Source organism: Coregonus clupeaformis, chromosome 39 (genome assembly GCF_020615455.1).
Source record: "Coregonus clupeaformis isolate EN_2021a chromosome 39, ASM2061545v1, whole genome shotgun sequence".
NCBI classification, from domain to species: Eukaryota; Metazoa; Chordata; class Actinopteri; order Salmoniformes; family Salmonidae; genus Coregonus; species Coregonus clupeaformis.
In genome coordinates, this window is record NC_059230.1 from 11734049 (window position 1) to 11752545 (window position 18497).

An 18497-nucleotide genomic window follows, 5' to 3' on the forward strand; every position below is an offset into this window, starting at 1 on the left:
AACTCCGGTTCCTGTTTTGTTTCCCTGCCACGACACCAACAAGTATTGCGATACTGGTATCGTCCCGGCCCTAGAGATAGTCAGGGGATACTCAGTCAACAACTACAGTGCTGACTGTACCCACAAAACCTGTATAGGAGAAAGAAGGCAGGAAGATTTATGAAGGGATGAGTGTTAGATGATGGACTGATGGCAGCCGGACGGGAACGGAAGCAGCAGCACCTTGTAGGAAGTTTATAGAATGTGTCAAACTGAAAGACTACAAATATGCTAGGTCATGCTGTAGCTATGTCGGACATTTCTGCTATCATCATGCTGTAAGCATTTCCCTCTAAAATCATCTTCTTCCTCTCTCAAGAGACACCATGCCGCCTATACATTGGGTAAATCCATCTGAATTCAATCACTTTTTGACAGCATGCCTTTTGATTTGAACGAAACCTTCCTTACTTATTTGGCCATTGTAGAAGTGCTCAGAAAGTGACTTTTTGGACCTGAATGCCAAAACCGTCAAGAGATAAAGGTGCTCAAAGTTGACCCATTTTGCAAACTCCACCATACCATGAGACATCCATGTCTTCATCACTAGAAAAGGTAAACGGTTGAGATGTCAAACCTCCATAGGAAACCTATTGAAATCATAGAAATATAGATAATAGAATAGACAATACCGTTTTAAGTTGACATTCGACAGTGGGGGGACCGGCGGCCATCATTGTGGTAGTAATTTGAAGTTAACATTTCAATTGCAGTGGTCTGAAGGCATAGGTCCATTCTATGAATTATATTTCTATGATTGAAATGACACCCACCCTGTATTCAAGTGCATGTTGTGTGTCAACCGATGTCGGTGTTTTGGCATTCGGGTCCAAAAAGTCGCTTTCTGACCACTTCTTCCAAACAGGTACAGTTGAAGTGGGAAGTTTACATACACCTTAGCCAAATACATTTAAACTCAGTTTTTCACAATTCCTTACATTTAATCCTAGTAAAGATTCCCTGTCTTAGGTCAGTTAGGATCACCACTTTATTTTAAGAATGTGAAATGTCAGAATAATAGTAGAGAGCATGATTTATTTCAGCTTTTATTTCATTCATCACATTCCCAATGGGTCAGAAGTTTACATACACTCAATTAGTATTTGGTAGCATTGCCTTTAAATTGTTTAACTTGGGTTGAACGTTTCGGGTAGCCTTCCACAATCTTCCCACAATAAGTTGGGTGAATTTTGGCCCATTCCTCCTGACAGAGCTGGTGTAACTGAATCAGGTTTGTAGGCCTCCTTGCTCGCACAGGCTTTTTCAGTTCTGCCCACAAATGTTCTATAGGATTTAGGTCAGGGCTTTGTGATGGCCACTCCAATACCTTGACTTGGTTGTCCTTAAGCCATTTTGCCACAACTTTGGAAGTATGCTTGGGGTCATTGTCCATTTGGAAGACCCATTTGCGACCAAGCTTTAACTTCCTGACTGATGTTTTAAGATGTTGCTTCAATATATCCACATCATTTTCCTTCCTCATGATGCCATCTATTTTGTGAAGTGCACCAGTCCCTCCTGCAGCAAAGCACCCCCACAGCATGATGCTGCCACCCCCGTGCTTCACGTTTGGGGTTGTGATCTTCGGCTTGCAAGGTACCCCCTTTTTCCTCCAAACATAACGATGGTCATTATGGCCAAACAGTTATATTTTTGTTTCATCAGACCAGAGGACATTTCAACAAAAAGTAAGATCTTTGTCCCCATGTACAGTTGCAAACCGTAGTCTGGCTTTTTTATGGCGGTTTTGGAGGAGTGGATTCTTCCTTGCTGAGTGGCCTTTCAGGTTATGTCGATACAGGACTCGTTTTACTGTGGATATAGATACTTTTGTACCTGTTTCCTCCAGCATCTTCACAAGGTCCTTTGCTGTTGTTCTGGGATTGATTTGCACTTTTCGCACCAAAGTATGTTCATCTCTAGGAGACAGAACGCGTCTCCTTCCTGAGCGGTATGACAGCTGCGTGGTCCCATGGTGTTTATACTTGTGTACTATTGTTTGTACAGATGAACGTGGTACCTTCAGGCGTTTGGAAATTGCTCCCAAGGATGAACCAGACTTGTGGAGGTCTACAAAAAAAATTCTGATGTCTTGGCTGATTTCTTTTGATTTTCCCATGATGTCAAGCAAAGAGGCACTGCGTTTGAAGGTAGGCCTTGAAATACATCCACAGGTACACCTCTAATTGACTCAAATGATGTCAATTAGCCTATCAGAAGCTTATAAAGCCATTACATCATTTTCTGGAATTTTCCAAGCTGTTTAAAGGCACAGTCAGCTTAGTGTATGTAAACTTCTGACCCACTGCAATTGTGATACAGTGAATTATAAGTGAAATAATCTGTAGGTAAACAATTGTTGGAAAAATTACTTGTGTCATGCACAACGTAGATGTCCTAACCGACTTGCCAAAACTATAGTTTGTTAACAAGAAATTTGTGGAGAGGAAAAATGACTTCAACTGTACGTAAAGTTTTGTTTAAATCAAAAGGGATCCTGTCAAAAAGTGATTGAATTCAAATGGATTTACCCCATTCTTTTGTACAAGGCTGAGTGATTGTGCATACAAGTAAAACAACCACATCACGTCACAAACCTGTCTGACTAGTCGGTGCTGTTTTGACAAACAGCTTCAACTGAAAGTCAGAGACAAACACCGAGGCTACTGCGTTGTTGAAATTGTAAAAGACAGAACACCCTCCATCTGCAATAAAGCCGAAGGATTCAGGATGTTGTAGCTGCCAATATAGATATTGCCTGAATGGATTTGATGTTTTTATAGATGATGGTAATCTGAGCAGCATATTCAGGTATTTGCATATTTGTGCAGATAGTGCAGCTATATCATTACAGCCTCATTATACAAAATGATGGACAATTGGATTTATACCTCAAACTGACTGGAATTGACTGCCAACCATGCATACAGGTGAGCCATTGGAATCTTTACAGATTTATGATCTCAATTCTCAAATGATAAAATGTATGCAGTTCCAGAGAGCAATGCAATAATCTCCTTATAGAGAAGCTTTGCTACATAGGCTGATAAGTCATTGCTATGGTGACTAACCTAACCTCTCTTTTGGTTTAATATTGCAACATCTGTGGCTAACTAATGGGAAGTATATGCTGGATAAAACCGCAGCTTTGCAGCTTTGGTGTCTAATTTTGAATGACCTCTCAATGAAATAAAAAATTTGTTCATGACATCATCATTTTCCCTTTTTATAGAAAGTAGGGAACTAAAAAGGTGGTATAAATCCTGTCAGTTGTTTTGCATGAATGTAATGAATGTAACGAATCAGGGATATTGAATGTAGTGTACCCCACCCTTACAGTGTATCAAATGTGATGCCTGATCATCCGTGCAGACTGTTTGTGGTGCACACACCCATAGCGAGTATTCACATTGTGCTTATGACTTAAATTCTTACAGGGTTACTTACATTTGATCATGTCTCACTGCAATAAAGGGGTTCTTACTGTAACTGACCACATGTGGTCGAGCTAGGTTCAGAGTGCATTGATGCATGGAACTGTAATGTGTTTACAGTGTGTTATCTTTTTATTGGCCAAAGCACATGACCACACTGATCCATTCCAAAACAGTACAGAAATGTCCCTGTTTCCAATCTTTTCCCATTTCTCCTCTCCCTCTTTCCCTATCGCCTCCTCTCTCTATCTCTCTTTCACTTGCTCTCCCTGTCTCTGCCTCTCTTTACCTTTCTCACCTGCTCTCACTCTCTCTCTCTCTCTGTTACTTTGCTGTTGTTCATTAAAGAGATTATCCAGTACTTTTGTATACTTTTTAGCCAGTAGTTCTTAATGTAGTGCTCACAAGCCAAAAGTGGTCCCCGAAAATGGCGTGCTGCGTCACATATGTGCACCACGTCATTACTCTCTCTCTCTCACTCTGTTGTGGATGCATCATGTGCATCTTGCTAGCTGTCACTCATACAGTGGATCAAATACTTTTTTCCCTCACTGTATGGTGAGGGGCTAAAGCTCATAGGTTGAACTCAAATTGCTAGGGGGCTGGCCCACGTGGGGGAACATGTAGGGGAAATGTCGTGGCACAGCTTCCAGAAAAACAGTTGCTTTCAAACTAGGGATTTTGTGGCTAATTGAGGTAAAACAGTAATTCTGCTCATAGATTATACATGTATGAAGTACACATTGACACATCCAGCCCAAAGCGGGAGGTTTAAAAAATACTTATTATTCTCCAATGTTCCGGAGCATGATTTTAACAAGCTTTCAATGGGTGAATGGACTCTGTCATTAAGGAGATTTTATTGTTGAGTTGCCTATCGTTAAACCTACTTATGTAACCTCAGTTTTCAGAGAGTTGAAAACCGTAAAATTATTATAGTTCAAGGTGGCATACTTGCAAGATAAAACTGTGTTGAAATACTGTAACTCATATTTGCAGTTTAGGCTGTAGACAGAGTAGTAGTGTACTGTATGTGTAGGAGGTGGGGTTAGCAACCATTAAATATGTGAAATGACTCCATACCTTAGGGGGGTAGGTCGCTCACTGAATTTGCTGGGTTGATTTTACACATGCACGCACGCACGCACGCACGCACGCACGCACGCACGCACGCACGCACGCACGCACGCACGCACGCACGCACGCACGCACGCACGCACGCACACACACACACACACACACACACACACACACACACACACACACACACACACACACACACACACACACACACACACATACACACACACCTGTAGGATTATAACTGCATGTCTGGGCCAGTCCTGGAAATGGGGAACAACAAGTAGGACTACAGGCCAGGAAAGGGGATACCTAGTCAGTTGCACAACTGAATGCATTCAACCAAAATGTGTCTTCTGCATTTAACCCAACCCCTCTGAATCAGAGAATTGCAGCAGTTGACCAAGGCAGTTGTTGTTGGGGGTAACTGCCTTGGTCAAGGGCAGAACAGCAGATTTTTCCACCTTGCCAGCTCAGGGATTTGAACCAGCAACCTTTCAGTTACTGGCTCAGCACTCTTAACTGCTAGGCTACCTGCCGCCAAGGGAAGCAAGATATATGAATACCCACAATGTTGCCTCATTTTGCACTTTATAATGCCAAGCTGTCCTATAGCTTTATCATCATTCCTCATCTGTGGTAGTGTCAGCTGGTTTCTCAGAAAGATAGTTATTGCTCAATCCTATGGGTGTAGCATTTTCGGGAATAGAACCTGTTGTGAAGGCGTCTCGGAAGGTGTGCCTCTTACCAGTCCAAGTTTCCATTCCTTTCTTTCTTTCACTCGAGTATCTCTTGTACAGCTACAGAGAAATCTTTATTAGATCATTAGGATTTGATTACAGAATGATGCTCTGTGTGTATGAAAAGTTATATTGCTGTCATATTGAATGCTTACAATGGTTGTATTACCACATATCATATTTCTGGTTTCTGGTTTTTGATTATTATTTGTGTACTTGTTTGACATTTTTACTGCACTGTTAGGAGCTAGTAACACAATAATTTCGCTGCACCCGCTATAACATCTGCTAAACTGTGTACGTGACCAATAAACTTTGATTTGATTTGATATCATACCTGAGAACAAAATAAAACAGTATAATGACACTAGTAATGAGAAACTCTGTCAGACTGCCATCATTCAGACTGGCTGTATTCAGTCTTTCTCTCTCTCTGTCCTCTCCAGGTGAAAATGACATGCCAAAACTGAGCCCTTGACTTGACCTCTGCTAGGTCAGGGCTCAGATTGGAATACCCCCGAAAGTCCAAACTCCTCAATATGTCCTTCCCGGAACACCTCACGTCCAAACCCCGGCCCCCCATCTCGAGGAAACCCCCTACCTCCAATGGAGCCCCCTCCACCCCCTCCCAGCTCGGAGAGAGGGGCAGCAAAGCCCGCAATTCGGGGGCGAAAGTCAAGAGCATTGTGAGTAAGTTCAGCCACCCAGAGACTCCACCAACCACCAGTGGAGATGCTACACTAACCACCGATCCTCCTCTCCGGACCCGAAGGCCCAGAAGGGCCCCCACAGTCAAACCCAAACCGACCCGGCCCTCCGTGCAGCAGTCTGGGGGTCCAGACCAGGCTCCTCCACTGCCCATGAATAGGAGCCGGATCCTGCCACAGGCTAAGATGGAGACCCCTGGAGGAGAGGAGGGGAATGGCATCCCAGTCAGTCGATCAGGTAGGGTCAGTCAGTATATCAATCAATTAATTAATCAATATTAATTTTTATGAGGCCTCTCACAAAAATGTTATGATAGGGACTGATAATTTGTTAGCATTAGCAATGTAGCCTACATATCTACAAGGCAAGCATTACAGACATAGCAACAAAATGATATGGGTGTTCATTAATCAGTGTTGTCAAGTAACACAGTAACACATGACATAATCACTTTCATAACATATCAACAGAGAGCATTAACAACATTCCCAGCCAAACCCCACAAGCGAGCCCTAGGGTGGCAGGTTAAGAAAACAATCTGTTTGGAATTTGAATGGAACAAACATTGACAGGTTTCATGTACCGCTACAAAATGTCTTTGTCAGTTTGATGTTTACCACATGCAGCAAACGTCACCTATATGCATGTCACATGCGAGTGCAGTATGTGCGGTATGTTCCATTGTGAGCAGAATCTCTGCTCGTGTGTTTTCCCTAGTTCCTGAGGCTGTGAGGGAGACAACTGTTTTCACCTCACCTAGAAACAAACAGGTGTGGCTAGAACACGTGATCTAACTCCCCTAACAGACAGAAACAGGTTCTGTCAGTGCATCTGTATACTGTAGGTAAACACAGCTCTGTATAGGTAAAACTGGTCTACTGACACATACTGTCTGTACTCCAACACACCACTCTGGGACGAGAAGTGTGTGTGTGTGTGTGTGTGTGTGTGTGTGTGTGTGTGTGTGTGTGTGTGTGTGTGTGTGTGTGTGTGTGTGTGTGTGTGTGTGTGAGAGAGAGAGAGAGAGAGAGAGAGAGAGAGAGAGAGAGAGAGAGAGAGAGAGAGAGAGAGAGAGAGAGAGAGAGAGAGAGAGAGAGAGAGAGAGAGAGAGAGAGAGAGAGAGAGAGAGAGAGAGCGCGAAACGGTACAGAGAGGCAGAGAGACGGTATGTAGAGATGTCGAAGAGAGGCAGAAAGCGACAGAAAAATAGGTATAGAGGGAGAGGGCCAGAGGCTCCCTGTTTAAGACTGCACTGCTTAAAAGGCTTGAAGAGTGTCTCACTGTTTCTACTGTTGCAGTGGGAAAGAAAACAAGGAGTTGGTAGCATCTCTGACTGCAGAAAAGAACAAACAAATATCAAAATAGATCAACAAAATACATATTTTCATTTTTGGCTGTTTCCTGTTCATATTAAATGCTCATGAAGCTAAACAACTTGATAATTCCCTAAGTTTATCTGACAAAGCAGAAAAATAAATTATGAAAATAGGAACGTTGCAGATGTTAATTTGGCTAAAAAGGCAAACAGTGAACAAACACACACACACACACACGTTTGTGTCACTATCCTTGTGGGGACCAAATAATTGATTCCCATTCAGAATTATATTTTTCACATTTTTCTAACCTTAACCCCAAACCCCTAAACTTAACCCTAACCCTAATTGTAACCCTAACCCAAAACTGAACCCCTAAAACAGTAGTTTACCTTGTGGGGACTGGTGAAATATCCCCACAAGGATAGTAAACCAAAACACACACACACTCACATTCCCATGTAAAATAATAATACTATAACAATAATAACAATAATAATAATATGCCATTTAGCAGACGCTTTTATCCAAAGCGACATACAGTCATCACTTTCAAAATACAGAAATGATCCCCGTATGATGCATTTTGCATCATATGATGCTGCATTTTGCTTCATATGATGCAAAATGCATCATACATGGATGATTTCTGTATTTTGAAAGTTACATATCTTGAAAACTGACAAGCAAATCATGTTGGGACTATGTCAACAATGGACTAATGAAACAAATACCAAAATATAGTTTCTGGGTGGAGTTTTCCTTTAATGTTTAGCTTTCCATAGAGAACTGAGGTTAATCAGGACACAGAAAGAGGAACACACGCTCACACACACACACATACACACAGACACAGTGAAAGTGATATGCCCTGCTATCATAGAATACAGATGTAGGAACAGTCTAGCCAGGAAGCAACACATTCACAGTGATCAGTGAATGCCATAGAGGGTTTAAGTCTGCCAAGGTTCAAGGTTCAATCCAGGCCTGAAACAGAGAAAGTGATCCCTAGTTTTGGGGTTCCTTTTAACAATAAAGTAATAATTGTATTTCTGATGCGTTGCTAATTTCCCATTACTTCAAATGTCTAAGCAAACATGGGGCAGTGGATGTAAGAAGTGATGTTATGTTAGAGCTATGTTATTGATGTGTTGACCCTCCAAACCATCTAACTCCATGTCCCTCCCTCTCCCACAGCACCTGACGGAAAGGAGGTGGAGCTTCAGCTGATTGGAGAAGTGAAAGCAGAGGCGGAGAACGGTTCAGACACGCCCCTTAATCCATGCTGCGACTGGGACTGCAGCTGTGTGTGCCACGTTCACATGCCCGGCATGAAGCTGGTATGGGTGCCCATCGATGAGGAAGAGGAAGAAGAGGAGGAGGAGATTGAGCTAGAGGCAGAAACGGAGGAGGAGGAGAGAGGAGGGGAGGGGGAGAGCAAGGCGGGGGATGAGGAGGAGGGGAGCGGTTTGTCGAGTGAGCAAGGGGCGGAGCAGATATTAAAGAAGGCTAAGTTAAACCAGGTTCAGGATGTGATGATATCCAAAGGCAACCAGAGAAGGTCAGACCCGGGATCCCAGGTCATTCTGACCTCCTTGGCCCTAAAATGCCCCCAGTCACCACCCATCCCCCCTAAACAAACCCAATCTCCACCAAGCCATTTTAAAGCTTCCATAGAGGAGGAGGAGGAGTCTATATATGAAGCTACTCTACTAATGGCGGAGCCAACACCTAGAAAGATCTGTCAAGAACTGGACATTCCCCTTATCAAGGTTCAGAAACCGGTCCATTGGTCAAAACTGTCCTCCAGCAACTCGGAGGACAACACTTCGATCCAGTCCGATTCGGACCCATCCCAAACCCAGACTAATGAGGACGCCCCCTTGGCCATCCCACCTCAGCTAGCCCTCGCCCAGGACAAGTCCAAAACACCCGGCCACAACCTTATGCCCGTTCACAGGGGGGGTATCGCCTTACCCCAGCCCACCGCGGAGGAGTGGCGCTCCCTGCGCCCCTCACCCGCCAATCCTTCCACCAGCCCCATAGTACTCCACCGGGCAGGCTACAGAGTCCCCCCACCTCAGCCCCCCAAGACAGGCATCTCTGTCCATTCTGTCAAGCAAGCTATAAAAGGTCGGTATACAAGTAAACACACAATAAACCTGTTTTCTAGCATTTTTTACAGTGAGAGGTCATACAATAGAAAAAGGTTTATTGTTCATGCTTTTGTGTCTCTCTAGAACAAGAGGAGGATGGAAGCATTGAAGGAGAGGAGGAGGACACAGAAAACGAGCGGTAAGCTCACTCATCCCTGATGTTCTTCTATTTCTTCCTCTTATCTCTCTTCTGATGACCTCCATATTTCCTCTTCTACTCTCATCGCCCATGTCTTGTTTTGGCCCTGTTGAAAATCGTCCTTCCTGTAAGTGACCACAGATCAGAGAGGGTTGGATTAGTGACGGTGATAGGGTATCACTTAACCAATCACTTATCAGTGATTAAAGGAAGGAAGGATATTTGAAGTGTTAGAACCAGACCTATTTCTCACTCATTCATTGTCCAGCTCAGTCAGTTATATAACACACTGCTCTTCTTCTTGCTAGTGCCCCTCTCAGGAGAGGATCCTCTATTGGCTGGGAGTCCAGACAGCAGGACGGTAAGGTGTAGCTCAGTTGGTAGAGCATGGCACTTGCAACGCCAGGGTTGTGGGTTCGATTCCCACGGGGGGCCAGTATGAAAATAAAAATATTTTTAAAAGTATGCGCTCACTAACTGTAAGTCGCTCTGGATAAGAGCGTCTGCTAAATGACTAAAAATGTAAAAAATGTTACCTGACAACCAAAACGCACCCAAAATATCAGACACGGATGAATCAGGTTACAGGTGGAACTATAGGTGAAACATTAGACCAAAGGAACAGAACATTCTTGGTCCATCATCATTGTTTGAGGGTCACCCATAGAGTATTATCCCACATATTAAAACCTCATATTTTAAAAATGGTTTCACCTTTGCCCTTTGACCCCTCAGTACCTCTGTACCAGACGTACCGTGCCACCGTCATCCACAAGGAGATCCGGCGCCAGACGGTGTGTCGCAACACAAGCAAGACCAGTGCCGACCTCCACATGGACTGGACCGCGCGCCGGGGTGGAGTGGGTATGGGGTCGGGCGGCGTGGGGGCGGTGGGCATGGGCAACGGGGCAGCCAGTGCTACTATTCCGTTGCCCACCCCGGGCCAGAGCACCCTGTGGCAGGACCTGCAAGAAGTACGGGACAGTGGGGTGCTGGAGACCCTCAACCCTGCACAGTGCAAGTACCAGGAGGTGAGAAAGAGGGTGGGTGGGTGGGTGGGTGGGGGAGGAATAGGAGGGGAGGGAGGGAAGGGAAGAATGAGGATAGAGAAGCAAGCTCAATTTACTGCTCAGTTTTTCCCAGGTAACTGCATGGCTGCCGGAACATGGGTGTGTCAACATAAACAGGCGTATCAACATAAGTGGGTGTATGGAAAGCAAACAACTAATTTGGCGGATTTGTTGCCACTCAAGGCAGCTTTGCATGGCTACAACTGTGAGAGCATTTTAGCTAAGCCTAACCCTAACCCTTTTCCTAACCATAACCTCATTCTCCTAACCTGTTACGTTAACCTGCTACTTTAATTCTCCTAACCTGCTACGTTAGTTCTCCTAACCTGCTACGTAAAAACGAACCATCAATCCCAACAAAGCATCAGTATCACCACACAGGAACTGACCAATGAAAACGCATTAAGAAATGAAAAACAACAAAGCTCAATCAAAAACCATCTAACCAATCAGCAAGTGTTGATGTTACACCTATTGCTGATGATCCATCCACTTTTTTTGCCTCGCCCATTTTCAGACACAAATCCCGCGTATGCAGCCAGTTATCCATACTTGGGTTTTTTAGTCATCAAGTAAAGTGAATATTTGATATTTTAGTTGACTGAATTTCACCTCAATGGACTGAATGCCAGCAGTTACAGTTACCTGGTTCACCAACTACTTCTCAGATAGAGTTCAGTGTGTCAAATCGGAGGGCCTGTTGTCTGGACCTATGGCAGTCTCTATGGGGGTGCCACAGGGTTCAATTCTTGGGCCGACACTTTTCTCCGTGTATATCAATGATGTCGCTCTTGCTGCTGGTGACTCTCAGATCCACCTCTACGCAGACGACACCATTTTGTATACATCTGGCCCTTCATTGGACACTGTGTTAACAAACCTCCAAACGAGCTTCAATGCCATACAACACTCCTTCAGTAGCCTCCAACTGCTCTTAAACACTAGTAAAACTAAATGCATGCTTTTCAATCGAACGCTGCTGGCACCCGCCCACCCGACTAGAATCACCACTCTTGACGGGTCTGACCTAGAGTATGTGGACAACTACAAATACCTAGGTGTCTGGTTAGACTGTAAACTCTCCTTCCAGACTCACATAAAGAATCTCCAATCCAAAGTTAAATCTAGAATCGGCTTCCTATTTCGCAACAAAGCCTCCTTCACTCATGCTGCCAAACATGCCCTCATAAAACTGACTATCCTACCGATCCTTGACTTCGGCGATGTCATTTACAAAATAGCCTCCAACACTCTACTCAGCAAATTGGATGTAGTCTATCACAGTGCCATCCGTTTTGTCTCCAAAGCCCCATACGCTACCCACCACTGTGACCTGTACGCTCTTGTTGGCTGGTCCTCACTACATGTTCGTCGTCAAACCCACTGGCTCCAGGCCATCTATAAATCACTGCTAGGCAAATCCCCGCCTTATCTTAGCTCATTGGTCACCATAGCAGCACCCACCCGTAGTCTGCGCTCCAGCAGGTATATCTCACTGGTCATTCCCAAAGCCAACACCTCCTTTGGCCGCCATTCCTTCCAGTTCTCTGCTGCCAATGACTGGAACGAATTGCAAAAATCTCTGAAGCTGGAGACTCTTATCTCCCTCACTAACTTTAAGCATCAGTTGTCAGAGCACCTTACCGATCACTGCACCTGTACACAGCCCATCTGAAATTAGCCCACCCAACTACCTCATCCCTATATTGTTATTTATTTTGCTCTTTTGCACCCCAGTATCTCTATTTGCACATAATCTCTTGCACATCTAGCATTCCAGTGTTAATACTATTGTAATTATTTTGCACTATAGCCTATTTATTGCCTTACCTCCATAACTTGCTACATTTGCACACACTGTATATATATTGTCTGTTGTATTTTTGACTTTAAGTTTTTTACCCCATATGTAACTCTGTGTTGTTGTTTTTATCGCACTGCTTTGCTTTATCTTGGCCAGGTCGCAGTTGTAAATGAGAACTTGTTCTCAACTGGCTTACCTGGTTAAATAAAGGTGAAATAAAAAAATAAAAATAAATAAAAAAGTTACCATCAATTGTAAATTCAGTACAAAAATGTGGCCATTTAATCATTCCAATATGGGTATGTCTTGAGATATTTCAGTGATGGGTTGATTGTACTGTATGAATGAGAAGTTCATCGTCCCATTGTCTCTCTCCCCTCAGAGTATGTTTGAGGTGTTGACATCGGAAGCGTCGTACCTGCGTTCCTTACGCGTTCTCAAGGAACACTTCCTGGAATCCCGGGAGCTGGAGGAGGTGCTGATCATCCGGGACAGGAAGACCCTCTTCTCCAACGTCCTGCGAGTCCTGGGGGTCAGCGAGAGGTGAGAGAGAGGGAGGAATGGGGGAAGGGCTAGAGAGGGGTACTTGGCTAAAACAGTAGGGAGTCAGAGTAAGGAAGGAGTGATGACTCAGATATGACTCAGCAGCATGTGGAGGGTTTTGCTCCAGCCCAACTTGAACATAAATAAAAATGTTCCTCCCTCACTGTTTCGTTGCGTTAATAAACCCCTCAAGGAAATCAACCATAACCTTTGACCTTTCTAACCCTCCCCCCATTAGTTTTCTGAAGGACCTGGAGAACCGTATGGAAGAGAGTCTGGTGTTCTCCGACATCTGTGACATCATCCACTTCCACGCGCAGCACAACTTCCCGGTCTACATCGACTACATCCGCAACCAAATCTACCAGGATAAGACTTACACCTCCCTCATGTAAGACTGGCTTCATTACTGGGTCTCACAGGTAGGGTTGCAAAATGTTGTTAATTTCACCCAAAATTCCCTGATTTTCCTGAAAACGCTGTTAGAGGATCCTGATTCCAGGAATCTTCCAACTGGAATTTTGGGAAAACTTTGGAATTTTGGGAACGTTACCTGAATTTTCCAACCTTACTCAGAGGCCTCTTGGTCTGACAATTTACTCAACCAGAGGAGGATAAGGTCCTGAATTATGTGTTTGTCACCACAGGAAAACCAATGTGGAGTTTGCTGCGGTCATCACCCGTCTGCAGGAGTCTCCTCAGTGTCAGCGGCTGCCATTCACGTCCTTCCTGCTGCTGCCCTTCCAGCGAATCACACGCATCAAGATACTCATCGAGGTGAGGGGAATCATGGTAACTGTAGTTGTTGTGGGCCGCTGTGATGTGGACTACAAGGGAGTGTGATCACAGTGAAAAGCATTAAACCTTATTACTTTATTAGATTTTTTGGCTTGAATCCAGATCGTCATTTGTTTGTCTTGTATAATATGGCTTGTTGTTGTTGTTGTTGTTTATCAGAATATCCTGAAGAGAACAAATGAGGGGACGGAAGAAGAGCAGACTGCCTCCAAGGCCTTGGACTCTGTTTCTAAGGTAACACACCTTTCCTCTTTCCATCCGTCCGTCTGCCCGCTCACAGACGTTCCGACTGTTCCATTCTAAAGCAGTGTTCCACACCGGTCTGGAATATGGAACAATGATGTCAATCCCCTGGTCTTTTGTGTGGGATAGAGGATATCATATTGTGAGAGAGAGAGACTCACTGTGTCACTGCAGACAATATGACCAAGTACAGGAGAGAGAGATAAAGACTGTCTGTCACTGCAGTACCAGCTAGTGTTATTCAAGTAGAGGGGGAACCTCTTGAAAAAGAGAAGAACTTGATACACTTGTGAAAGAGAGGAACATGAAATGAGAGAAGGGCTATGTGGATTGTTTCTCATGTCTATGTGAAAGGAAAAGTGAAGGAGCTGCCAAGAGGTCTCTGATCTACTGTTTTCATTCAGTCTCTTGTTCTTTTTCTAGCACGATGTCTTTCTTTATTTTTTTCTTTCTGTCTTCCTCTTCCTATCCCTCTCAGATCATAGAGGAGTGCAGCACCGAGGTGGGAAAGATGAAGCAGGTGGAAGAGCTGATCCACCTCTCCAAGACGCTGGAGTTTGACAAGCTCAAGGTAACCAATGAATCAGTCAGTCAGTCAGTCAGTTAATACACCACCCAAATACACTAGAAACCTATCCCTTTCTGCTTGATTCTTATAAATTTTTCTCTCTTTTTCTACCCCCCTCTCTTTCAATTTCTCCACCTCTCTCTCTCTCTCCATCTATACTCCCCACCCCTCTCTCTCTCTCTCCCCCTCCCTCTCTCTCTCTCTCTCTCTCCCCCTCCCTCCCTCCCTCTCTCTCTCTATCAGGCTATCCCCATCATCTCCCAAAACCGTTTCTTGGAGAAGCGTGGGGAGTTACAGGAGATGGCCAAAGGGAGCACCCTCTTCAACCTGCGTCCCAAGTTCACCCCCGTCTACCTCTTCCTCTTCAACGACCTGGTCATCATCGCCACCAAGAAGGGGTGAGTCCCCCATATGGTGTTCATAAGGCTTTATGAAGCCTTTATAAACCTTTACACAGCCTTTATTCCTCAAAAATGCTTCACAAATCATTTATAACCAAATGTCATGCTAGAATAGAAGGTGGCTCTACATTCATACATTCTAGAACTCATCTTAGACTGTCTTAGCCCTTCAATGTGATTGGTTCATCCTCTTATCCCTGTTAGTTCGGAGCGGTTTGTGGTGTTGGACCACGCCCACCGCTCCCTGGTCCAGGTTCAGCCAATAGGAGACGACCAGGCCTCGAGCCCTAGCTATGAACACTGCTTCTGTCTGACTCTACTGGAGAACCACCAGGGACGCATGATGGAGAGACTGATGAAGGCCCCTTCACAGTGAGTAGTACACAGTGTGTGTGTGAGAGAGAGAGAGAGTGAGTGTGCCCGTCTATTCACACTCTATGGTCTGTTTCACATGTCCATTCTCTCCTCTCTTCTTGTCTTTCTTTTCCCCCCTCATCCTTTCTTCTCAGGTCTGACCTGCACAGGTGGATAGCAGCGTTCCCTAACCCCAGTAAACCTGATGGGGACAAGGAGGAGATTATCTATGACGACTGGGGTGAGTGACTGGGTATAGCTCGGTGACACACACCCTATAACTAGCCGCAGTAAGGCAGCAATTAGTGACTGAGCTAGTTGCCAAATTCAACCATCCACACACACATCTAGCCTCAGTTTGCCTTACATGGACACACTTTGGGCTATTTGCACTTGTGGTTTATAATTGTGTGGTTTCTTGATATTTACTGTTGTGTCTCTGTCCTCAGACTGTCCTCAGGTGCAGTGTGTGGAGCAGTATGTTGCTCAGCAGGCTGATGAGCTCACCCTGGAACCCAGTGAGATCATCAACGTGGTGCGGAAGACCAACGAGGGTAAGTCCTGGCAGGAAACTAATGTCCTGACCTGTGGTTAGTTAGGAAACTGGGTAGCACTTTATTTTACAATCCAGAAATTATCATTTTTTTACTTGATAAAATGATAACACAGTAATAAATGAAACACTCCTCTTTCCCCCAAACCCCCTCTTTGTATGTCTTTATCCCGACAATTCTAATTCAACCCTTAACCTGGTCCTCTACCTATTAGCAGTTTATTGATTTGTGATGTCGGTTATTTTGCATGATTTATATATAAACATCCTATCTCCCCCCTGCATTCGCCCCTTCCTCTCCTCCCTTCTCCACCTACATTCCCTCCCTTTAGGTTGGTACGAGGGGATACGTCTCTCCAACGGACAGAAGGGTTGGTTCCCCATGGAGAACGCTATAGAGATCACCAACGAGTATGTGCGGCGGCGGAACCTTCGAGAACGCTATCGGGTCATTCAGGCCGCCAGCATCGTCACCAACAACAAGGCCAAGACTACCCCGTAATGTGGAACATCAGGGGAACGTTCCTAAATATTAAAGACCATGACTTAGGAGCACCTTAATGTTGACAGAACATCCGCAGAATGTTTACATAACGTCACTAGAACATTGTTGGAATATTAAACTGGATAGGAGAGAGTGAACCAGTGCTTGCCATGCATGCTCCCCTGAAGAACTCTTAGCTGGAGAAATGAGGAGCTCTCGGAGGAGTTCTTTCTTATCATATCGTTCGATTGGCATGTTTTGTTTTTGTACAAATTGCTCATTTGGTGAAGTTATGGGATAATGTTTTTTTCGGGAACTTTTACATTTTTTTTTTTTACATTTTAGTCATTTAGCAGACGCTGTTATCCAGAGCGACTTACAGTTAGTGAGTGCATACATATTATTATTGTTTTTGTTCATACTGGCCCCCCGCGGGAATCGAACCCACAACCCTGGCATTGCAAACGCCATGCTCTACCAACATCCCTGCCAGCCATTCCCTCCCCTACCCTGGACGAATTGTGCGCCGCCCCATGGGTCTCCCAGTCACGGCCGGCTACGACAGAGCCTGGATTCGAACCAGGATCTCTAGTGACACAGCTAGCACTGCGATGCAGTGCCTTAGACCACTGCGCCACTCGGGAGACTAAGAACCAGGAAATGAAATGTAGTCTTACGGAAGGAGAAGGATGAGGAACTTCTTCTGAACCTAATTTATTACAGGCAAACTAAAATGTACTCATCCCTGTAAAGTTTGCCTCATGTTCAGTGTATTTGTTTGTGTGAGTGTGCATGTTTGATAGTGTGTGTGTATGAACCTGCACCTAACCCCACACTGCCAAAGGAAAGCCCCAGTTGAAAAGTGCCCCTGCGCCAATATATCAGCCAGGGCTACCATGTCAGCAGGTAGTTTAGTGGTTAGAGCATTGGGCCAGTAACCAAAAAGTCACTGGATCGAATACCTGAGCCGACAAGGTGAAAGTCTTTCGATGTGCTCTTGAGCGTGCCACTTAACCCTAATTTGCTCCAGGGGCGCCGTACTAGTATGTGACAATAAAAAACAAGTTGGTGGCTGAAATTGTCTTCATTATGTAACACACTGCCAACAGACAATGATTAGTCTACAGTAGTCATCACAGGAATGCATTGACAGCCCATAATGCTAACAAACACACAGTCAGTCACATTCCTCAGTGAACACCAACATACCTGGAATAGCTGAGGTAGGGTCAGACAAGGAGAACCGGTACAGTATTTTTCCTCTGACATAAGTACACCTATATTTTTTTTACAGACATGGTATTTGTGTGGTTCATGTTAAGGAAGGTGATGAATGAACAAAATCATAAAAAATTTCCTGAACACTATCAGTTAGATGGACCAAACTCTGAAGTCCCTTCCAATGGATTGTACTATAAGCACAAGTCCTACAGCTGCTGTTTCGTAATCACTACAGGGTTGAATACATTTGACTGTCACTTTTGGACACAAAAAAGTAATAGCTAAATCATGTACACTACCAGTCAAAAGTTTGGACACCTACTCATTCAAGGGTTTTTCTTTATTTTTACATTTTATACATTGTAGAATAATAGTGAAGACATCAAAACTATGAAATAACACATATGGAATCATGTAGTAACCAAAAAAAGTTAAATAAATCAAAATATATTTTATATTTGAGATTCTTCAAATAGCCACCCTTTGCCTTGATGACAGCTTTGCACACGCTTGGCCTTACTGGCACAACGCTCTTAACCACTAAGCTACCTGCCGCCCTATATCATAGGTGTATTACATTATTTAGCAGGCCTGATAGACTACTAGTTCTGATGCCCAATTCCAAATCAGCCCCAAGCACGCCCTAGCCTAGGCACTTGAATACATATGAAAGGACTGGATAGGTGTAAACTCTGTGGTAATTGCTCCACCTTTACCCCTGACAGATTTGCTGGAATTGTATTTTTGCCGAATTAAGCAGGCGTAAATGGACCGCAATTCCCCTTTCATGCACTTCTCTCTATGCGTATTCTGACCGTGAATTTAAGCATGAGAATAGCATAATAT

General features: G+C 44.3%; 1 protein-coding gene across 1 annotated transcript; it reads left to right on the forward strand.

The window, feature by feature from the left end:
* The first annotated feature begins 8802 nt into the window (after positions 1 to 8802).
* Positions 8803 to 16808, forward strand: LOC121554262 (rho guanine nucleotide exchange factor 15-like). The gene is made up of 14 exons (XM_045211812.1): positions 8803 to 9450; positions 9558 to 9612; positions 9921 to 9973; positions 10348 to 10643; positions 12869 to 13029; positions 13268 to 13420; positions 13677 to 13806; positions 13987 to 14061; positions 14549 to 14641; positions 14882 to 15036; positions 15244 to 15411; positions 15549 to 15634; positions 15843 to 15947; positions 16279 to 16808. The coding sequence occupies exons 1-14, from the start codon at positions 8853 to 8855 to the stop codon at positions 16446 to 16448; spliced, it is 2298 nt and encodes a 765-aa protein (XP_045067747.1). The 5' UTR covers positions 8803 to 8852; the 3' UTR covers positions 16449 to 16808.
* The last annotated feature ends 1689 nt before the right edge of the window (positions 16809 to 18497 follow it).